Source organism: Cricetulus griseus (assembly GCF_003668045.3).
Source record: "Cricetulus griseus strain 17A/GY chromosome 1 unlocalized genomic scaffold, alternate assembly CriGri-PICRH-1.0 chr1_0, whole genome shotgun sequence".
In the NCBI taxonomy this organism is placed as follows: Eukaryota; Metazoa; Chordata; class Mammalia; order Rodentia; family Cricetidae; genus Cricetulus; species Cricetulus griseus.
The window spans coordinates 157180997-157205240 of NW_023276806.1; the positions used below are offsets into that span (position 1 = coordinate 157180997).

At 42.4% G+C, this 24244-nt stretch overlaps 1 protein-coding gene and 2 non-coding genes across 4 annotated transcripts; all 3 read right to left on the bottom strand.

Annotated features, from left to right (window-relative positions):
• Positions 1-627: 627 nt before the first annotated feature.
• On the bottom strand, positions 628-699 carry Trnae-cuc. The gene has a single exon. It is a non-coding gene; the product is annotated as a tRNA-Glu (tRNA).
• Positions 700-6020: 5321 nt separating this feature from the next.
• Positions 6021-13848, bottom strand: Slc25a3 (solute carrier family 25 member 3). 2 transcript variants are annotated; one of them, XM_027392621.2, is made up of 8 exons: positions 13702-13848; positions 13349-13497; positions 11726-11847; positions 8954-9133; positions 8055-8236; positions 7411-7583; positions 6443-6553; positions 6021-6361 (listed from the first exon to the last, which is right to left on the bottom strand). In XM_027392621.2, the coding sequence occupies exons 2-8, from the start codon at positions 13491-13493 to the stop codon at positions 6201-6203; spliced, it is 1074 nt and encodes a 357-aa protein (XP_027248422.1). In that variant the 5' UTR covers positions 13494-13497; positions 13702-13848; the 3' UTR covers positions 6021-6200. The 2 variants fall into 2 exon arrangements, with proteins under 2 accessions (XP_027248422.1, XP_035306753.1); XM_035450862.1 differs by having other exon boundaries at positions 13698-13826.
• On the bottom strand, positions 7657-7898 carry LOC113833053. Its single transcript, XR_003480595.1, has one exon. It is a non-coding gene; the product is annotated as a small nucleolar RNA SNORA53 (small nucleolar RNA).
• Positions 13849-24244: the final 10396 nt, after the last annotated feature.

Consider the following 24244-nt stretch of genomic DNA (forward strand, 5'->3'; position numbering starts at 1 on the left):
CAAGCGACAAGAACAACAGGACAGATACAACAGACAGGACAAACCACTCGGCAGACAGGTAGCGCCAAACCAGAATTACAAAGCGGGAGGGAAGCAGATTCCGGGGCTGCCCCTTCCCCGAAGAGGTGAGACTTCGTCTCTTTTCCCTCCTCCAAATGACCCTCAGACTTTTGTCTGGGGCTGAACCAAGGACCTCTGGACACGTCTGTCCAGAGCAGGATCACGAGTCTCAGGATACATCTGTCTCCCTCTGTGGTCCTTACAAAATACAAGTCATACGCAGGCACAATTAACATAGCATCAAACACATAAACACATAGACTGTCTTACCTCCAACTGGCTGTGAAATTGAGTCTGGGGGCGTCCTGAAATCCCAGTGGAGTCTTGTAGGGAGACACCCTAGCCCTGCCCAATAGTCCTGGGACAGGTACCAGGTGGACCCGGAACTCGCCCATAAGGGCGTGGTGAAGGAAAGCCAGGGTGACGTAAGGGAGCTTCTTAAGGGGCTGTACGTGGGGACCCGGGCCCTTTTGTTCTGGCCGCGCTTGCTGGGTTCTATAACCTAGCTCTGGCCTGTGTTTTGCCTTGGTGTCTTCTTGAATAAAGAGACTTTAATCCTACACGTGGCGCCCAACGTGGGACTCGAACCCATGACCCTGAGATTGAGAGTCTCAAGCTCTACCGACTGAGCTAGTCAACTAAATCGATGCTGGATTTAGAGTTGGATTTGGCTTTCCTACTCTAAAATCCAAGCATGTTATTTAACAACATTTAAAAGTTTCTGTGTTATATCAAGAAGCCAATTGCTGCAATACAGAATAAATGAAGAATAAGAGAACTATCTTTGTCTTTTCTTGGCTTTTTCTTTCACACCCTCTCATAATCGTTGTTCGTCAAGGTTTGCCTTTCCCGGTACACATACATGAACAAGTGAACATTTCTCTGATGACACTTATGTTTGAGTCCCATACAGCCAACAAGAACCAGCCTGACAGCAATCCCTACAAGCTCCGGAAAAAGAATTGAACTACACCTCCCTGACTGCACTGGATTCAACTCACTCCGTTTCGATTGACACCCCAACCAGAACCTCGAGTAATGACTTCAATCAAGTTGAGGATTTCAACGTAGATCTTCAATCAAACAAATCTCATCTAACATGGACTAGACATAACTCATTAGAGACTTTCCCTGTACTGGCATTTTTTTTTCCACAGGGCCCCCACATGACTATCATCGTCCCATTTCAGCAGGAAGTAACCTAGAAGATGCTACGCCCCCGTTCCCCATTATTGTGTATTAGGGTAGTGTAAGTCTAGTTAAATATAACCTTCTTATTGTTTAGAGTTGGGATTGGAAGAAGGTGTTCAAGTTAGACACTTTTTCCACATGACTTTAAGACCTAGCTAGAATAGACATAGGATGTACCATAGCAGATTATTGTATCTTCTTGTATTTCACCCTTATGATTGTTAAGTTTTGGATATTTTACACTATTAAGTTTTAATCCTCTTTTAGACTAAAAGGGGAATTGTAGGGAGACACCCTAGTCCTGCCCAATAGTCCTGGGATAGGTACCAGGTGGACCCAGGACTCGCCCATAAGGGCGTGATGAAGGAAAGCCGGGGTGACGTAAGGGAGCTTCTTAAGGGGCTGCACGTGGGGACCTGGGCCCTTTTGTTCTGGCCGCGCTTGCTGGGTTCTATAACCTAGCTCTGGCCTGTGTTTTGCCTTGGTGTCTTCTTGAATAAAGAGACTTTAATCCTACAGAGTCTCCAAATGAAAGACCCTCAGATCGAGGAGCCTCCACAAATCGGACGGTTTCCCCAAAAAACTCAATGTCCAGTCCAGCTGATGTAAAAACAAGAGGTAAGTTTATTGTGGGGCGTTTGTGCAAACGGGCCTCCCAGTCTGGCAAACAAAGGAAGCCCTGTTCCTCAAAGGCAGGCCTCTTTTATAGGAAGAAACCACAAGATTTTAGGGAGCAGTAAAGCATAGCACCACCAGCTAACTTCTAATTGGTTCCTTGCCACGAGGCAGGCATCTGACCTCTTAGTGACGACGGCAAGGTCAGGGCAAGCACGGGTTCAGCTGTTATGGCTGCCGAAATGGGGAGCTGGTCCCTTCAGATTCTTTCCCTTTTTGTGGCATGTCCTTTCTTAAAACAGTTCAAATCAAGCCAGATGTACAGTCAATAAAATCATCAATAGTTCATCCATGAGTGTTGGGCAGACACTGGTTAGCAAAGTGCCTGGTAGTGAGGTTTGCGTTTGGGGATAGTATTGCCTCTCAAACTGATTTTGTTCCATCTTCAAATCACTGCATCCCTCAAAGCAAGCCACCTGATGTCTACACCAACCCTGTGCACAGTATTAGGCAGGAACTGTATTTTATGTACAAGTCACACCCAAACTGCCATTTAGCATATTCAAAATTTATTGTTGACTGTTGCATGTGTAGCACTTGACAGTCTAAGCACACTCCTTTAATGCCATCACTGGGAAGGCAGAGGCAGGAGGATCTCTGTGAGGCCAGCATGGTATACAAAGCAAGCACTAAGACAGCCAGGGCTGTTTATCAGAGAAACTGTCTTGGGGCAAAAAAAAAAAAAAAGGAAAATGTTGACATGGCTATACTGTAGGTATTTTGCCACATCGCACTAGAGGCATCTGATCTCAACCTGTAGGACATGACTCCAAACCATTAGAAAACAGATCCTACATTACAGCGAGTCACCACAACATGAGGAACTGTATTAATCTAAGAAAAGCTAATTTACTAATAAATATTTCTTTGATTTTTCAGAGAAAGCACAATACTCACCTGTGAACTATAGAGTCCTCTATATTTAAAATCAGTTTGTTTCTTGCCTCAACGTGGTGGCACACACCTTTAATCCCAGCATTTAGGAGGTAGAGTTGTGGGGGACCAAATAGTTCTGTGGAATATGGAACATTTTGAGATCCAGCCTCCAGTTTCTTTAAACAGGAGCACCCGGAAGCTCCGGCCCACTATTGTATTGCTAATTTGAGCAAGTCTGCTATGGTTTAACATAGCCTCAGTTTGGAATGCCTCCTAGTTTGCATCTCTATGGGCCTAAGCATCTGAATAGGCCTGTACCTGGGCGGAGGGGCTAGGTTTAACTGAGTGAGAGGTGCGATCGAGCAGAGAAGGACAGAAATGGTTTCCTTGTGGTCATGGAAGCACGGTTAAGAAACAGCCGAAAAGATGGTAAATAAAGAAAAGACTCTAGTTTTACAACATGGAACTGAGAACTCTCTAAAGATGACAAGATGCCTGTGTTTGGTCTTTATCGCCTCTGGGTTGCTAGGAGTTTCCAGGTCCACACACCCCCACTCAGGCCAAACCTCATGGCTGTCGTGGCTAGGAGCTGAGACATGCCGGGTAACGACATAGAGTCAGGTGGATCTCTGTGAGTTCAAGACTAGCCTGGTCTACACAGAGAGTTCCAGGCCAGCCAGGGCTATTGAGAGACTTTGTTTCAAAAACAACAAATAATCAGTTTTATTTTGTTCTTTTGTTTGTTTTTCTTTTTTTGTTTTTTTGAGACAGGGTTTCTCTGTGGCTTTGAAGGCTGTCCTGGAACTAGCTTCTTTAGACCAGGCTGGTCTCAATTTTTTTGGTTTTTTTATGTAGCCTTGGCTGTCCTGTTATGGTGGTTTTAAACAAAAGATTTTTGCCTTAATAATAAAATGTGTAACTCCCAAGTTAACAAGACTTTCTGACTCAACAGCACACTTTGGACCCTTCTCTAGTATTACAGAAATGTTAATAAGCCCAGCTAAAATATGACCAAAACATTCCATGAAGCTTTTACACAAAAAAAGCAGTTTGACTTTGTTAGACCAGTCACTCAATGCAGACAATCTAACAAAATCAGACTTTTGAGAATTGCTCTTAGAAGTAATTATCAAACTAATTCTGGAAATTAGTATACAGTCACTTGTCTTTCAATTCCAACACAATTCAACTGACCTGCCAATCTTAGGTATTCCTTCCTCATGGATGTTCTCTACAGAACTGACACTAGACATGTGATTAAATGTAGAAAAAAAAAAAAAACAATATATGTATTGTTACTAGGTTTGTATAATTGTTATTAGTACACCTGTAATAGCTTTGGAGCTAGCTCTGTAGACAAGACAGGCCTTAAATTCAGAGATCTGCCTGTCTCTGCCTCCCGAATGCTGGGACTAAAGGCATGTGCCACCAACACCCAGCTTCAATACAGTTTCAAGTGGTCATTTTACTTGGATTTTGAAGAACAAATGCTTGTGTAACAATCAGAAATGGCTCTGAACTCTCTAACTGGAGAGAGCAATTCCCAACAGCTTGAACACAGCATACTTTGTACCCACACCTACAAATAAAAACTGCTCTTGAATCCCACATTTGGCAAGAAAAATGCTTCTGTAATGGATGGCTAATTGTGTACCCTGAATAGCTTTAGGTCCTTTATCTATTTTGGGTTGGCTCTACCAATCTATTTCCAATCCCACTTGTTCTTACATTCTGGCAGGTTACCCCCCAACTCCCAAAAAGAAATTCAGTCTTGGACAAATAATGGTGGTACACACCTTCAATAACAGCCCTCAGGAAAAACAAATCTGTCAATTCAAAACCAGCCAGAATACTTGGAGAACCTTTGTCCAAAAAATATGGTTATATTTTCCTTTTATCTGGGATTTGTCACAGTGGAAGTTTTGCTAGAAGAATGAAGGTCAAGGCCTTAATCAGCTTCATCTTTGCCTTTACTGGAAGCCTTAAATGCCATCAAACCCAGCTGCCCTGGAGCCACCATTATTCTAGACAGCCACTAATAAGCTGAAAGACCACCACCACCAGGGGAATTAAAAACTGAAGACCATCCTAAGACCAAGAGCAGAACTTCAAAATGCTTTTGACTTTGTGCCATAACTTAGGTGTTTTGTGATATAGCAGTAATGAATGCTAAGCATCACATGACCATTTGGTTAAACCTGGAAAACGCCCAAGTTTCACCTAAAAATTCCACACCTAATAGCCTTTCCCTCCCCCTTCAGTAAAGGCATAAGGTGATGACAAAGAAATTAACAGGAAACTAACTAGATGCATGGCTCCTACGTTTAGTTCCATGTTCTTAGAAAACAATTATAATGAAAGCTTTTCTATTAGAATTCTTGCAGAAGCAAGCTATAGTGGATCTTGTATCTGTAATCCCAGAAAGCTGTGGCAAAAGATCACCTGACTGGCCTCACTGTGGTGAATTCCAGACCTGAAGCCATGGATACAAAAGAGAGACCCTTGTCTCAAAACAGAATTCTTCCCCAATGACACATATTTTATGAAAAGACTATCAGCTATCTCCAAATAACCAAGGGCTTCAAGGCAAAACTGTAATCAGGATAACAGAAGTAGAGCCTTTGTGTTTCTGAATAAAACAAGTCTTGAGTGTGCTTGAGACTTCATTTCCAACTTCATCCACCTGACTCAGCTTTGCAGCTGTCTTTCCCTTTCAAACCAAATTGAAAATAGCACAATAGAATTATAGTCTGGTTGTGTGAAAAGCAGGTTACCTTAGGAATTTTTTAAAAGCAATTCTGTTTTGGTCCTTAACTATCATCCTAAGAATTGGCCTAATTTGGATGATGTTTTACTAATAAGGGTCAATAAACTCACTATGCATTAAAAACTCGACAGGAGACAAAATTTTGCTATGGCAAAATTAGCTTGTCAAAATAAAACCACAAATGAGTGTTTATCCATATTTAATAAACCAAGACTATTTTCTAATACAGGACCTCCTTGAGAGAGGGGAATGATACCAATGGTTAGTTTATATTTTCTCCTGGGGGATATCTTAATTATTAAGCTATTTTATGACTAAATCTTTTTCAATACTAGGTTTTTTGGTTAGTTTTGGGTTTCTCTTGTGTAGCTTTGGAGCGTCCTGGAATCACTACCACTACCACCACCACCCAGCCTCAATACTAGTTTTTAAAATAACAAACTCATAGACATCATGAGTGGATGGGTTTATTTAGCAGTAAGTTTGAAACTCTTGCTTTAAGCAAGGGTACTACAGTAATTATATCAGGAACAGACAATTTCCTACACTGTCAAATATATAAAAGTTCCTTTGCACTTTCTTCAACACTGATCAACAAGCAGATTCAGTCCATGTCACTTTGACGTACTAGCTACTCAGCTAACCCAAGCTTCTTCTTCAGAGACGCTGGCATCTCAGGTGGAGGAGGGCGAGGCAGCCTGAAATAGACCTTCACGGAGTCATAGATGAACCACTGTAGTGCAGTCAAAGTGCCAATCATGATGATTCGGGCAAAGAGGCCCTTCCACACACCTGATTCAGAGAGGAAACGTCAATGGAAGGAGACCATCTACCTGAATGGTACTCTTTCTCTATGGGGAAAGCCTGTCTTACCTCTGAAGCCAAGTCTCTGCAGGACCTGAGAAGCAGTGCTACCCTTCTCTTTATTCAGTACAGAGACCACAGAATCAGCAGGGTGAGAAACAATTGCACAGAAGACTCCAGCTGAAGGGGGGAGAAGGAGAGGGGAAAAAAAAAATCAAGATAAATTCACAGTGATAAGTCCTGCTTCAGGCCTCCCAATTGCTAGGTTTACAGGTGTTACCTAATTGGCTTCTCTAGTTTTACTATTTAAATCTTTACTTTTCAATTTATTCATTTTATATGTATGAGTGTTTACCCTGCATGTATATATATGTGCCATATACATGCCTGTATGCCCACAAATGGCATGCCCTCAGAGATCAGAAAAAAGGCATCATATCCTGTGGAAATGGAGTTATAGATAGATGGTTACAGACTGATGCATTTTCAAGCATAATAGTGGCATGCCATAATAGTAATGGGAACTATAAAACAAGACTTCTAGGAAGCAATTAGATAGTGTTTATGAATCTAGCAGAACATAAAAACGGGAAGATAGCTGGGTGTTGGTAGTGCATGCCTTTAATCCCAGCACCCGGAAGGCAAAGGCAGACGGATCTCTGTGAGTTCAATGCCAGCCTGGTCTCTAGGAGCGAGTGCCAGGATAGGCTCCAAAGCTACACAGAGAAACCCTGTCTTGAAAAACCAAAAAACAGGATGATAAAACTGCATTTTAAACTTTTTCTTCACAAAGAGACCAATAACAGAAGTGATATAATGTGCCCATAATCTCATGAACAAGTGTGTTGCTCTAAATAATTCTTACTAGTTGGGGTGTTGTGGTGCATACCTTTAATGCAGCACTTAGGAGGCAGAGGCAGGTGGATCTCTGTGAGTTCAAAACCATCCTGGTCTACATAGTGAGTTCAAGGACAGACAGGGTTATAAAGGGAGACCCTGCCTATAAATAACTAAGTACGTAAGTAAGGCATACATACCTATGTAACCTGCCACAAATGTCACAACCAGCTGCTCTGCCTTTGTACATTCACTTCGGGGTTTAGGAACCACAAATTTGTACAATGCTTCAACGGTACGTTCAAAGCAGGCGAACTTCATCATGGTGTATGGGATCTGTCTCATCCACAGAGGAGCAACACCCTTGTAGAACCTAGAAGGAAATTAGGACACTAATTTACATAGGGGCCTAAGTTAATCTCGCAGAGATTTCCACTAGCCACAGAAGTGTCCGCACACCAGTCAAGTTCTGACGGTAACATATGACAGCACAATGCAAGTCATTTCCATCAGAACCGAAGACTAACATGCAGGTATATTAATCTCACATGCCAATGACTCAAGCACCTTTGACTATACAACCAACAAAGTTGCTGGATGCTTCTTGAACTGGAACTACAAGAAACAAGTTTACAAGTAGAACTCAATTCAAGATTCATCCACAAAGGTGGATCTAAGGAAGCATGTTGGTATATGTTACATGCAAATTACCTGTCAACAGGTTAGAAGTATTCTAACAAGCCCAACCCACCCAAGTCAATAGATACTTAAACAAGTATCAATTCATTTGCAGACTGACAAATGGGCTTAACTTAAGTTCTCCCCAATGGCTACTTTCACTTACGCATTTAAGCCTTCTTCTTTATACATTTTGGGAACAGCTTCCCTCAACGTGTTGGCATAGCCAGGCTGGGTTTGAATTCGAACTTTAGTAGCTTCCATAGGAGCCAGGGCAATGTCAGCAAAGAACTCAGCACTGGCAGAAGCAGCTAAATATAGTGATGTGCGCCACAGATAGGTGTTTTCCTAAAAATCAAAATACAGAACAGATGTGATCTGCTGTTGCACTGACTATTTATTTCAATGTACCTTTCTATGACAACACAACTTCAGATACTTAAAATATTCCTCCTCCTTTTTTTGGTTTAAGACAAAATTCAACATTCTATTCCAGTTTAGCTTTATTTGTTATATGGGACAGGTTGGCTTAAATATACCTGTTTCTGCCTCCTGAATGACAGGACAACAGATATACACTACCTCTGCTTGACTTGTCTTTTCTGTTGTTGTTTCTTTAACACAGGGTTTCTCTGGGTACGCCTGGCTGTCCTAGAACTCATGTTGTAGAAGACCATGCTGGCCTTGAACTCACTGCCTCGGCCTCCCAAGGGCTAGAATTAAAGGTGTGTGCCACCACTGCCTGGCTATCTGAACTATTTTTATTACAGTCCATGAATAACACACAGTATCAGAATGGATTTATATTGTTTCAGTCTCGTGAACTAAATGTTTTAGCCATAATTCGATATACATGTGGGTCACATACAGCTAATCATATACTACATAAAAGAAACCCCAGACTCTTCCCTTACACTAACACACACATACCAACCATACTTACTTAGAAATTCAACAGAGTACACTAAAAAGAGGATAGAAATTTCATGGAATACACTTTGTTTTTCATCTATCTCTATGAATTGAGACACTTGGAACTTTTAGTATCAAAGTGAAATCCCATACCTCACCAAGCATGTTGCTGTATAAGGCTTTGAAGACTTCATAAAAGCCGAACTTGCAGAGCCCTTGCATGGAATAGCCAATAAAAGTTGGGGCCCATCCTTTAGCCAAACCACGAACACCATCTTCTTTCAGTGTAACGGAGAATCCGTTAAATATACCCTTGTACTTCTGTGGGTCCACCTTTAAAAAGGGAAATGTTAATAAAATGCAAAGAGCTATGTTAATCTAGCTGTGCAGTGTTTTCTATTTGCAAGTTCTTTACAATGAATTTATAAAAAATAAAATTTAAAACATCTAACAATTCATACCTTTTTCTACTATGTTTTTCTTTGTTCTTAATAAGACAAAAAAAAGGCCGGGCAGTGGTGGCGCACGCCTTTAATCCCAGCACTCTGGGAGGCAGAGGCAGATCTCTGTGAGTTCAAGGCCAGCCTGGCCTACAGAGCTAGTTCTAGGATAGCTAGGGCTATTACACAAGAGAAAAAAAACCCCCGTCTCAAAAAACAAACAAAAAAACCCCAAAAAGGTATACACCAGTTCTAAGCTTAATATAAACACCTATAACCTCTAAAATTCTGTGTGGTATTTGCATGTGTGCGTGCGCATGCATGCAGAGGCCAGAGTCGATGCTGGGGGCATCTCTCTGCCTTGGGATCTTCACCACTGTGCCTGTATCTCAGGCTAGCTGGCCAGCAAACCCCAGGGACCCTCTGCATCCTTATTGGTACTTGGGGATATGACCTAAGTTCTTCACACTAACATAAAAAAATACTCTACCAACTAAGCCATTTTCCCAACCAAACTGGGATGACCTGGGTAGTTAAAATAGGGTCTCTATCCCCAGCTGGCTTCAAACTCATAGTGATTCTCCTACCTCTGCCTCCCAAGTGCTGGATTATAAGCATGAGCCACCAGGTTCCAGGCTCTACCTAGGATTGTTTTTATATAAGTAGAAACAACTTCTACATCATGGTCTATCTTCCTTTAAATTATACTTAACTCTTGGATAGGCAAAACTCTAAAATTCCAACAACAAAAAATAAAATCGTTCTTAATTCTCACTACATTTTTCTTTTTGAGACAGGGTCTCTCTCTCACCTTACAGCCCAGGTCAGCATCAAACTTAAGAAATTTACCTGCCTCTCCTGGGATTAAAGGCATGTACCACCACACCTAACACACAAACTTCTGAACAACTTAACACTATTACCTAAGTATGTAAGTATACTATACTGTGAACATTAGTTAATCAAACTACAATTTTTAGAGGTACAGCATCTAAAAATCCCTTTTACTTCAGAAATTATATTCACTCCCAAAGACATGCATATTTCAGAGAAGCTATACTTCCTATCTATTCACTTAATAACCAACAGGGTAAGGGGAGCTTATCTCACTATTGCTGCCGGTACTAGAAGGGTTGGTATACATCACCTTCCTCTCTCTCCCTCCTAATATTTCACCTTCCTTTCTCTTTTAGGTAAGGAGACTTCTAATCCTGTTTGGGATAAATAAATTTTTAATGTTTGATTACTTTTAATAGTTATAAGATATTCAAATAATAAAAATAAATATAGAAGAGGCAATGCCCACAATATTTTCATATAAAGACAGTAAGAGCTTCTTTGAGAAATCAACATGTTCTTTGCCTTGGTCTATCAATATTTAGGGACAGGAAGTTACTTAACACATGAAGATTGATTACCCATTCTGATATATAAAACACTTATGCAATGACTATGAGATCTTAAAACTAGTAGGCCTTGAAAAAGACCTCTGGCCAGAACTAAATACCACAGTTACGATGCACTTACAGTAAGAGAGAAAACAATTAGCAATCTCCCCCATGTGTGAGGGACACATTGAAAGAAAACTGGAGAGACCGCTCAGGTCTAAGAGTTCATATTGCTCTCCCAGCAGAGTTTGGTTCCCAGCACCCACATTGTGCAACTCACAACCACTGCTAACTCCAGCTCCAGGAGATGTAACACCATCTTCTCAACTCCTTGAGCATCCACATACTTAAATAAAACTTTTTAAAAAGAAAATTAAAAGGAACTCAGATTTTTTTCCCTGACGTCTAGCAGCTGTGATGCCTTCATTTCTCATTTGTGAAGCTCTTTAAACAGCTCGGAATTGGAGCTGGTGAGATGGCTCAACAGTTAAGGATCTGGGTTTGATTCTCAGCACCCATATGGCATGACGGCTCACAACCATCTGTAACTCAGTTTCCAGGGATTCGCAAGCCCTCTTCTGGCCTCCTTGGGCATCAAACACACATGCGGCACATAAACATACATGTAGGCAAAGCACCCATACAAATAAGAATAAAAATAAGTCTTTTAGAAAACTGTAGCTCAGTGGTTGAGGGTGCTCCTAGCACACAAACTTAAGTCCTTGGTTCCATCTCCAGCACAACAATATGTAGCAATAGTAAAAAATTAGACCATCAGTTTCAGAGAAAGGTAAGTGGATGCATGGGAGAGGTTGTCGGGACCCTTTGGGAAGAAGGAAGTGATATATTTTAGTTTAAAACAATTTTCAAATAGTAAGATAAATCATACATACAAAACACACCCAGGCCAGTAAAATGACAGGGGCTTGCCAGCAAGCCTGACAACCTGGAACAACCGAGTTCCAAGTAATGTAAACAGAGAACCAGCTCCCAAAGGTTGTCTATTTACCTCCATACACACACACCCACATACAAAAATTAATAAACAATAAATATATTTTAAAAATATGAATAAAACAACTCATGCCAATACAAACCTGCATGCGGCATTTTACTAAATCCAGAGGAACAACAGCAGTGTGTGTCAGCCCACAACTTAAGACCCCACCAAAGCCACACAGTGCATAATACTTCATGGAGCCAAATTCACAACTGTATTCTGTAATAAGACAAGACACACCATGCATTTTAATATAAACTCGTATTAGTGCTCATCAACTTACCTCCTGGGTTGTTAGGTTTCCATACACCTACATCTTGTTAGTAATAGTCTATATCTTTCAACTTAGCGACCATGTTTCAACAATGCCTTAGTCCAGCATGCAACACAAACCTGCATTCTGCATTTAACCAGATCTAGAGGAACCAATGCTGTATGTGTTGTGCCACAGCTAATTATTCCTCCAATTCCACAAAGGATAAAGAATCTGCCAGATCCATATTCACAGCTATACTGCTCTGTTTGATTGAAGAAAAAAAATCAATTATTTCTTCAGAGATTGGGAAATCCAGGAGAATGGAAGAAAATTCTATTTCCTTTTGAAATAGTACTATAACTACTATGCAGCTTTAGCCACCAGTTATAGTTAGAAGGATGAATTCTTATATATGGTAAACTACAGGAAAGTCACTGTCAAATCAGATCACTTAAAATTATTAGGATGTTTATCTGTGAGATATCAACTGTCTGTTAACCTATGATCTAAAACTTCCTGCCCTGGTAACTTCAACTAACCAAGAGGACCAAGAACAAATCAAATACAAAGCCTGCTAACTTTAACGTTTACTCCAGCACTTATGAACCCCATATGCCAAATTCCTGCAGTCAAAAACATTAAACATACAAATATTTGCTTTAGCTTTTTAAATCAGAGGAAAACTATAAGAAATAAATCGGAAAAGTGGAAGGACTTTTTTTCGATTCACACGACACAACAGAAGCTCATGAATGACTGAGGGGGAGGGGCTTTCTGTTTTACAGGCAGTGTCACTAACTTCTTTTGACTCCTATAATTCAGTATTCAGGTTTCCCTGTACACATGTTCCACTGGGATTTAAAACACACAATTAAGTTAAATCAACCACCTCAAATCCCAGAATAGAACCTCCAAGGGACACCCACCTCTTATACCCTGCAAGTCACCGATTCACCAGTAGCACCAAAAGCAAGAGACCCCTTCCCATCACCTCATACACAATCAAACGAAAAGATTGACCTCACATCAGCGATCAAATAACTTCAAAAATATGATCACAAAGGAGTCCTTTTCCAGAAGGGGGAAAAAAAAAAAAAGAGGCAAATCAAATAAAAGGTTACGGAGTTGCAATTGTGGCTGACTAGTGGTCAGCGAGGAGACTTGGCTGACCAAGTGGGCTCACGGGGGTGATAAAGAAGTTGGTCACCGGCTCTGCCTCTACTCCCTTGGGGACACAGAGGTCACTGAGTGGCGCTGGGCCTGGGCCTTTCCACGCCCTTGAGGGAGGAGGGCCAAGGATACGACAGCGGCCTAGGGCGTCAGAGCTGACATCCCCGGGAGAGCGACAGACGCCGGCCGGTCCTTCCCCGACTCCCACCCCTGCCCAGGCCTAGCAGGCAGAGCGCCTGGGAGGCCCCATGGACGAGCGCTCGCTCGTACTGGGCAGGCAGGATGTGACCTCACCTTCCACGGCGGCGGCGGCCAGGTGGCGGGAACGCTGGGGCGGGCCTGGGGGGCTGCGGGGACCCGAGAGGCCATCGTGCACCAGCTGCAGGTGCGGCGCGTTGAAGGGGTTCGCCCGGGCCAGGTGCGCCACGGACGAGAACATCCTCCTGAGGGGAGAGAGAGAGGGAGGAAGGGAGGAAGGGAGGTCAGAGCCCCGCGACACACGCCGGCTCGGCGCCCTTGAGGAGGTCACAGCTTCATCCCCAGGGACGCCGCGCCCGCCCGGGCCCACCGCCAAGGCTGCAGCCACCGGGGACCGAGGGCTCCGCGCCCCGTACCCTCCGCGGCCAGGCCCGGGCGCACGCACTTGCCTAAGATGGCGAACACCCAACCGCTCGCTCGGCAAGGCTGCGGCTCACAGAGGCCGAATGTCCTCCCCGCCCGAAGATCTGTGCCCTTCGCGCGGCGTCACCGTGACGCACGCGCAGCGTCACTGCACCACGCGCCGTTCATTAGCCGAGAGGAGCGCGGAGCCCGAGCGTCATCGCGTCCTCCTAGCAACCTTATCCCCGCCCCCGTCCACCCCCAGCCCTTCCGGTTCTGCCAGTGCGCAGGAGGATTCGTAGTGCGCAGGCGCACATCCCAAGCCATGCTTTTTTTTTTTTTTTTTTTTTTTTTTTTTTTTAATGTGTAATCTTGGCCTTGGTCTGGCAGGTGACCTACCCACTTTGTCCCTTCACCTTCAGGTATTTCTCCTTGGCGCCAGGAATTTTTACATGTCTCTGAGTGATTGCTGGCATAAACTTTTTAAAGCAGGAATTCGTAAGTGATATATTACCAAGTATTGAAGCCTAGCCATCAATACAAGATCTTATCATGTCTCAATTCCTACCATCATCGTACTGTTTACAAAAAATTCCACTCACTGACATTACACATAGTACTGTCTAAATTTTCCGCCAGGTTCTGGGAGAAAGAATATGCAGGAAGAACTCAGGCAATACACAAGACAGCTTCTGCCTGACAGTAATGTCCATGTCCCACAGAAATAATCAATAGATGCTTCATTCCTGGAAGCTCAGGGATGCACTGGAATGAAAGTAACTGACAGATAGTGTATACTTAAGACATTAAAAGATATTCACTATCCCTACTAGTTCCCTGGGGGGGGGGTTTCCGTTTTGTTTTTTGAGACAGGGTTTCTCTGTGGCTTTGGAGGCTGTCCTGGAACTCGCTCTTGTAGACCAGGCTGGTCTCGAACTCACAGAGATCTGCCTTCCTCTGCCTCCAGTGAGTGCTGGGATTAAAGGCATGGGCCAGCAGGCCCAACAATAGGAAGAATTTTTAAATGACACAGCTGGTCATTAAACAGAGGTAGACCTAGCGGTCAGCCCACAAGCCAGCTCTGTTGGTGTCTTAGGTTAAATGAAAAGGCTTAGTAAAGATGAGGGAAATTTCCCAGAAAAATGTTAAAAGCAAGAATTCTAACAGGTTTAGTCCCTATTAAACTCAGCCGGGCGTTGAGACTCAACCTGTCTCGAAAAACCAAAAAAAGGGAAGAAGAGAAGAGAAGAGAAAAGAAAAAAAGATTCTTTCTGTTTACAAACAAGGGGCCCTACATTTTTCTCTCATTTTTATACAAGGTCCTTCAAATAATGTAGTTGTCTTAGATGGAAAAAATACTTCCAGAGTTTATGAGACATCAAAAAGCTGTCTACCAGTTTACAAAACTGGGCTGGAGACATAGCCCAATGATTCAAGTGGCCATAAATTCCATCCCCAGGCTCCAAAAAGAAAAGAAGGCAAGCCTCCAGATAGCTCAGAGAGCCTGCAGCCAAACCTAACAGCTAGAACTGGATGGCTCAGTCCCACAGACTCTCAAAAGTTGCCCTATGATTTCTACATATGTCTCATGGCTCACATACATCTACCTCCCCCCCACACACACAAAATAAAATTTTAAAAATATGTGTGAAAATTTTTTTCTAGGTAGGGTGGTGGTGGTGCACATCTTTTAATCCCAGCACTCGGGAGGCAGAGGCAGGCAGATCTCTGTGAGTTCGAGACCAACCTGGTCTACAAGAGCTAGTTCAAGGACAGCCTCCAAAGCCACAGAGAAACCCTGTCTTGAAAAACAAAAACAAAACAAAACAAAACAAAATTTATCTAGGCAAGATAGTAAAACTCCCACTTCTTGAAATTTTATGTATTGTTATTATTGTGTGTGTGTGTGTGTGTGTGTGTGTGTGTGTGTGTGCTTGTATGTGTGCTCATGTGAACACACAGAGGTTTGAGAACAACTTCCAGTAGATTTTTTTCCTCTCTACCATGTGGATCTTGATTGCAAGTCTTGGTGGCAAATACCTTTATTTGCTGAGCCACCTCAACGGTTTCCTAAACACTTCTGTTTAACACACTGCCACCTAAATATTATAGGTGGGTATATATTAAGGTAAAGTTGGCCCTTATAAGTAAGGCCCAATGCCATATATAAAAATTACAATAATGAGGAAGAGATACTTAATTAGACACAGATGAAATTTTCATTTACTTATTAGCAAGGTCTCAAAGAAATATCCAAGGAATTTATTTTCCCAAGATTAATGGATTGCTTGTCAACCAAGTTCACCATGAAACAGATGTGTGATGTCAGTTATTCCGCAGATGTGACAGCAACTGGACCTAAGTTTGACACATAGATAGGACTTAGACATTCAGGAAGTATATAGTGAGAGCTGGTGTTCCAGGAAGATGGGGTTAATTAATAGACAGGCAACTTTTATTGGCCAAAGAAAGGTCACAGTGTCACTGCTGTCTCCTAGCAACTTTGGCTGTCTCCTGCCCCATTACACTACATCTTCCTGATCGACAAAAGTCTCAGGAGTAGAGAGAGTATAGGAAGGAAAGCAGTAACAGATAAGGTGAAAAGTACCCAGACACCTGTTTGCCTTGGGCCCCCGCTTACCAAGCTTGTCTACAAAATTTGATCTCATATAGACAGGAAGTTTTGAAGGTTTATAAATTGACTTTTATTTTTTAAATGTTTATAATGTTTATTCCATTCCTGCCTCTACTCCCTTCTTCCAACACCGAATATTGTTGTTATATTTGGATAGCGCTTGCGCCCTTCACCTCAGTGCTATATATGCATCTGCTCCGGAAGTTGGTAGATGACGTCTATGGCTAGCTGACAGAGCTGTGTGCTTATCTGTCCTGCCAACAAGGTGCCCTTCATATGGTAAGCACTGCTGTTTCCCTTTTGCTTCCCCAATAGTATATAGATTTTTCTTAGAGTTAACCGCAACTCAAAACCATGTAAGGAAAGGAATTCTGGGAAATATAAAAACAAGAAAGCTTTGAAAACAATAAAGGAGTCACAGGGCTGGTGAGATAGCTCAGCTGGTAAAACTGTGCAAGCCTGAAGACTTGATTTCAATTCCACAATGCACATAAAGATGGAAGGAGAAAACCAACTCTATAAAGTTGTCCTTTGACCTCTACATACTTTCACATAAACACATCACACACACACACACACACACACACACACACACACACACACACACACACACACACACACACACACACGTGTCACCACAGGGAGGTAATTAAGGTTATTGAGGACTATGACACAGAGCTGGAGAGTTAATTAGCTCTGGGGAGAGATGATGATAAAACATGGCTATCTCTACTAGATCAAAGTACAGTGTCTCTAAAGGTCTTTATAGTAGGAACAAAGAAAAAACACATTCACCACCTCAATATCTCCAAACCAGTACCCAAAGAATATGCTGCCTTATTAACTTTACTATAAGTCACAGGTCACACAGTACAGCTCAGCGGGGACATGCTAGGAATCTCCTTTCCCGAATCTTTGGAGTTTTGTTGTTTGTTTGCTTTTTGTTTTGAAACAAGGTCTTACTATGTAGCCTTGGATATTCTTGAACTCACTATGTAGACCATGCTGGCCTCAGCAGAGATCTGCCTGCCTCTGCCTCTAGAATGCTGGGGCTTAAGGCATGCACCACAATACCTAGTTATCCCTGCAATTTTTTAAGTCCTTAATGTGGGCAGATGAGATGGTTTAGTGGTTAAAAGAACTTGCTGCTCTTGCAGAGGGCCTGGGTTCAATACCCAGGATCCACCTGAGGCCTTACAACTATCTGTAACTTCAGTTCCTGGGATCTAGTGCCCTCTTCTGGCCTTTGTGAATACCAGACATTCATGAAGTATACTTATGTACATACAAAGCACTCATACACATAAAAATATAAACAAGTCTTAAAAAAAATAAAGTCCTTAGCCAGGTGTGGTGGTGGACACCTTTAATACCAGCACTGGGGAGGCAGAGGCAGGAGGATCTCCAGGATCAAGGCCAACCTGGTCTATAAGAGTTCCAGGACAGCCAGGGCTACACAGAGAAACTTATTCTCAAAATAAACAAACAAATAAATAAATAATAAAGTCCTTGATCATGGTATTAATCTCCACTGCTTTAGTCTAACTCTTTGGAATTTCTAGTGCTTTCATGTGATAACAGTCTTTATCTGCCAGGTGTTGGTGACCCACACCTTTAATTCCACACTTGGGAGGTAGAGTCAGGCGGATCTCTGTGAGTTCGAGGCTAGCCTAGTCTACAGAGCCAGTGCCAGGACAGCTTCCAAAGTCACAGAGAAACCCTGTCTCTAAAATCCAAAAAAAAAAAAAAGAGTTGCCTTGGTCATGGGGGTCTCTTTACAGCAGTAGAAGAGTAAGATGAGACCCTTGAGGCAATCATGTAGGAGAAGTTGTCTATTCTGAAGGATGGTCTTTCCTACTCAGTCAATCCTCTCAGGAGGCACCCTCACAAACTCTTCCAATAGTGTGTTCAATAGCATATTCCAGTCAAATTGAGAACCAACAATTTACCATTACAAGGAAAAAAAATTATCACAAAACAATTTTGACTGTATAGCAGGGTCTTCCTCGACCGAATAGTAGGACAGAGAGAGAAAGACAAGGTAAGCATATAACAGGACCAAATGATAGGAAGGCTGGAGCCCTTCTCCACCAGGGCTACCTGTAAGAGAAAGAGCATGTGCGGGAGAAGCTGTAATATCCAAACGTTGAGGAAGGCTGGCACTTGCCAGTGAAAGGGTCTCACTGCTCTTGTGGCTTAGCACATTTGAGTTTCTAAGAATCCCAGCTGTCTGACCTACTTCCATTCTCAGGAGTATCTTTCTCTTTCTTAATAAATGATCTCTATTTCTGCCATTATCCTCGTGTCCCTGTTCTAGGGCAAGAACCTGGAAATCTCAGCAGGTGTCTTCTACCCTTCGATCCATGTCTCCTGAGATCTCATGGATGGATTCAGTGCCCTATGAAAAGGGCTTGGGTGGTAACTTTGACCCATTTGCCTTTCTATCTCTTCTGCTCTGCCAGAGGATGCCATTTTGAAAGCTGCGAGCACATCCTGTACCAGTCACTAAATCTGCTGGCTTCTCAGCCTCTAGAACTCTGAGAAGTAATTTTTATTATTTATAATATCCAGTCTAAGATAGTTTCTAACAGTATCAAAGTACCTATGAAGGCACTGCTCTCAGGCCTCATATAGTTTTCTGATGAGGACTACTGGAATGCATCAGTTCATAAGATTTATTTACTTATTATGTGCACTGTTGTTTTGCCTGCATGTATGTCTGTTTGAGGATGTGTGAGAGTGACAGATTCCCTGGAATTGGGTTACAGCCTGTTGTAAGCTGCCATGTGGGTGCTGGGAGTTGAACCTGGATCCTCTGGAAAAACAGTTAGTGCTCTTAACCACTGAGCCATCTCTCCAGCCTCCAGTTCGGAGGTCTTCTAATTCTTTCATAGGACTGGAGTTTGGTTCCCAGCACCCTTGTGCAATGGCTTACAGCTTCTGTAACTCCAGGATCTGACTCTTCTGGCCTCTGGTGGGCACCTGCACTTCTATACACAAACACAAAAAAATTTGGTGGAGGTGTTTGGAGACAGAGTTTCTCTGTGGAGCCCTGGCTGTCCTGGAACTTACTATGTAGTCCAGGCTGGCCTTGAATTCAGAGATCCTCCTGTTTCTACCTCCCAAGTGCTGAGATTAAAGGAGTATGCCACCACTGCCCAGCCACAAAAAGAAAAATTAAATTAAAATGAGACTACATCAGCCAACTCACAAACACCCATAACTCAAGCTCTAAGGGACCAGAAACCTACTGACTTCCACAGGCACCTGCACACATGTGGCATATACTCCCACACATACACACAATTTTTGAAATTTTTTTAATGTGCATTGGTGTGAAGGTGTCAGATCCCTTGTAACTGGAGTTATAGACAGTTGTTAGCTGCCATGTGGGTGCTGAGAATTGAACCTGGATCCTATGGAAGATCAGCCAGGGCTCTAACCACTGAGCCATATCTCCAGCCCCCACAAACAATTTTTTAATATTTTTTTTCTGTAAAGGGCTGGAAAGGTGGCTCAGTGGTTATGACTACCCGCTGCTCTTCCAGAGGACTGGAGTTTGGCTCCCAGCAGCCATGTGAGGTCGCTCACAATTGTTTTTATCCAGCTGTGGGAAAGCTGGTGACTTCTGGATTCTGTGGACACCTGCACACATGTGCAAACACTTTCTCTCACAAACACACATACACATAAATACAAAATAAATATTTAAAAGAAAAGAGTCCACGGAAATTCTTTTTTTAAAGATTTTATTTATTTATTATGTATCCAACATTCTGCTTCCATGTATATCTGCACACCAGAAGAAGGCACCAGATCTCATAAGGGATGGTTGTGAGCCACCATGTGGTTGCTGGGAATTGAACTCAGGACCTCTGGAAGAGCAGTCAGTGCTCTTAACCTCTGAGCCATCTCTCCAGCCCCCCCCCTTTTTTTCACGGAAATTCTTATTATCAGAGAGTCTGAGGTCTGACCATTTTGGGGGCTGGAGACCAACATGAGGGACAATACCTGGGGAACAAGTTTAGCTGAAGTCCTACAATGAGACAACATCCTGAATTACTTCATTTGCCATAGAAAATACTCAGTTATCAAAACCAAGTCCCCAGGGTTGGCAAATACTCTGCACACAACTGGAAGAGTGTTTGCCTATTATGCTTGAAGCTCCCCTGGCTTCTGAGTCCAGTGCCTCAAAAATAAAGAAAAAGCCAAAAGGATTCCCTGCTTCCAGTGAACTGTTTGCCAGCCATGGCATACACATCAGTATACTACACAGAATGGAACAACTTCTTGATCATGTAAATGAGGTGTAAAGGGGACAGGCTGTACAAGCTGCTCCAAGATAGACACAGCCACAGATTTGGTAGGACACAGAAAATTTTAGGGAAAAACCTAGAGGCTATTTGTAAAAGAAATAGTGGGGCTTGAAAAATGGCTCACTGGGTAAAAGGACTTGCCCCACAAGGCTCCTAAAAGTTGTCCTCCTCTGACTTTCATGAATGCCCCCTGCCCTCTCTCTTTCTCCCTCTCTCTCTCACGAACGCACGCACACATTCAGGATCGTGCATGTCCATGCACACACACACACCCATACACACTACTTTAAAATTGTTTATGTGTATGAGTGTTTTGTCTGCATGTATGTCTGTGCTCTACATTCATGTCTGATGCCTTGAGCCCAGAAGAAGGTTCTAGATCCCATAGCACTGGAATTACAGGCAGCCCTGAGCCATCATGTGGGTGCTGGGAATCAAACCTGGGTCCTTTGGAAGAACAGACAGTGCTCTTGATCTCAGAGCCATGTCTCCAGCCACAATCACATTTTTTTTAATTTGTAAAAAGAAAAGTAAATATTATATAATGAAAACAACATAAGGCATTCAAGTTCCCCTAGGAATAAAAATAGTTTTGCCCATCTATAGGCACAGGGGGCAGGGGGGGTCCATATCTATTTTTTGCTTGTGATCTGGGCACTATGAAGTGAAATGAATTCTGCTTTTGTCACAGTTCAAACCCCATGCCACTTAGGATACCGTTATATTGTAGACACTAAGGGGTCTGCCCACAACTGGGGGCTTTTCATTGCAGCCAGCTCAGAACCTCCAGAGAAATCCATTCACTTGGCCAAGTACCTCTGTACTTGGGAAGCAGTCAGTTGGGATGGACCAACTTCGGAGAATCCAGCTATTCCTCAGAGAACAGCCCCTTCAAATGATGAAGGAACTGACAGGCTTTATTCTTCGAGAGAAACTGAGTATTGCTGACAGTCGAACAATTACAATTAACCTACACGACACTAGCAATTACTTAACATTTCCATAATTTGTGCTGCTTTGAAACAGTGTAGAAAAAAACTCCAGCATTTTCTCTTTTGATTTCAAGAATTTCAAATTTTAAAAATATTTAAATTATTACTCATTTAAATTACAAAATAGGGGAACATAAAGATCAAAATGGACCAGTTATTGAGTTTATTTCAACAGGGTGATTTGTGCATTTGGATAATTTGTTTTTGTGTCAGAATAATCAGATTGGATCTGGGAATTAAATGGATGAAGTTTTATTAGATCCATTACTTAAATAATTCAGCCAATTATTTTTTTTCTATTTTTATTTATTTGTTTGTTTTTGAAGCATGATTGAACTATGTAGCCCTGGCTGGCCTTGAATTTACAGAGATTCTCTTGCTTCTGCCTGCCAAGTACTGAAATTAAAGATGCCTGGCCTTAAATTTTCTATTTTTAAGAAAATATGATTAGTGGGGCCTGATGGTGTATACCTGTAATCCTAACTACTTGAGAGGCTGAAACAGGGAGATTGGAAGTTATTTTGAGGATGGCCTACGACTAGGCTATCCTCAAAATAAATAAAATCCCAAAATAAAATAAAGACATGGGATGGATTTTAGTGGTAGAGTACCTGCCTAGCAAGAGTAGGGTGCTGGGTTTGATCCCCACTACTACAAATAAAATGTAAAAATACGTGTATATAGTTGGGTGGTGGCACACGCCTTTAATCCAAGCACTCGGAAGGCAAAGACAGGTGAATCTCTGTGAGTTCGAGGCTAGCTGGTCTACAGAGCAAGTTCCAGGATAGCCGGGGCTACACAGAGAAACCCTGTCTCAGAAACTCTGTGTGTGTGTGACTGAACATCTGATGAACGTATACTTGGAGATGTAATTTATTTTAGGATAAGACTAAGTCGCTTTACACATTCCTTGTCATCCTAGTTACTTTTCCTGTTCTTGTAATGAGCACTATGTGGTAGTTTAAATGAAAATGTCCCATAGACTTATCTACTTAAACCCTTGGTTTCCAATTGGTGCTGTCTGGGGAGATCTAGGATGTGTGGTCTTGCTAGAGGAAGTATGTCACTACACCTCCCCACCATGATAAACTCTTATTCCTCTGGAACCATAGCCGAAATAAACCCTTTCTTCTATATGTTGCCTTGGCCATGGTGTTTTATCACAGCAATGCAAAAGTAACTAGCACAGCAAAACCAAAAGCAACTTGACTTTGGGAAGGATTTATTTGGCTTACAGGTTACAGTTCATCATCCAGGTTAGCCAAGGTAGGAACTGAAGCAGAGACCATGGAGGAACACTACTTATTGGCTTGATCTACTTGGGCTTGCTCATCTTGCTTTCTTATACAATCCAGGACCACTTGTCCAGGGGTGATACCACCCAGAGTGAGCTGGCCCTGGCACATCAATTATTAATCATGAAGCTGCCCCCACGGACAACATGCCCACAGGCCAATATGATCGAGGCAATCTTCAGTTGTGGTCTCCTCTTCCCAGGTGTCTCTTGTTAGTGTCAAGTTGACAAAAACTAGTCACCTACTTGTGTAATCATGGAGTCCCCAAGATCTTACACTGTAACTTGCATATATCTGTGGTATTACTTTAAAAAAAAAAATTATTATGTGTACAGTCTTCTGCCTGCATGCCAGCAGAGGGCACCAGAACTCATTCAAGGTGGCTGTGAGCCACCATGTGGTTGACAGGAATTGAAATCAGGACCTCTGGAAGAACAGTCAGTGCTCTCAACCGCTGAGCCATCTATCCAGGCGCCCTGTGGTATTACTTGTACTAATTTTGCTAATGACTTTTTGTTTGTTTTTTAGACAGGGTTTCTTTGTGATCTCTATGCCCTGGAACTCACTCTGTAGACCAGGCTGGCCTCAAACTCACAGAGATCCTCTTGCCTCTGCTTCCCAAGTGTTGGGATTAAAGGTGTGCACCACCACCACCTACTTGTTACTGACCTTTGAACAAAGTCATCTCTTGCAAATTGTATACAGCCTTTACTGTCTTTATGTACTGTTTTCCTAACTCTATTACTTAAGTGAATTCCCTTCTGAGCAAATGGCTAAGCCTCAGCCTTAACTATTGAGAAATTTTAGGGGCTAGAATGATGGCTTTTCTCAAAATACAAAAATAAATAAACAAATAAGCAAAAAGAATATTCTGGGGGCTGGAGAGATAGCTCAGAGGTTAAGAGCACTGGCTGCTCTACCAGAGGTCCTGAGTTCAATTCCCAGCAACCACATTGTAGCTCACAAACCATCCATTGTGAGATCTGGTGCCCTCTTCTGGAGTGCAGATATACGTGGAAGCAGAATGTTGTATACTTAATAAATAAATAAAATCTTTAAAAAAAAAAAAAGAAATTCAGATCGATAAAAAAAAATATTCTGGGCTGGGGATGTAGCTCACACCACATAAAACATGATGTAGTAGCTCACACCTGCAACCCCAGCACTTTGGAGATGGAGGTGACAGGGTTCGAAGTTCAAGGTCACCCTTTGATACATAAAAGAGCTGGAGGCAAGCCTGGGCTACCTGAGACCATGTCTTTTTTTTGTTTGTTTTTGTGTAGCCCTGGCTGTTCTGGAACTCACTCTGTAAACCAGGCTAGCCTCAAATTCAGAGATCCACCTAAATTCTG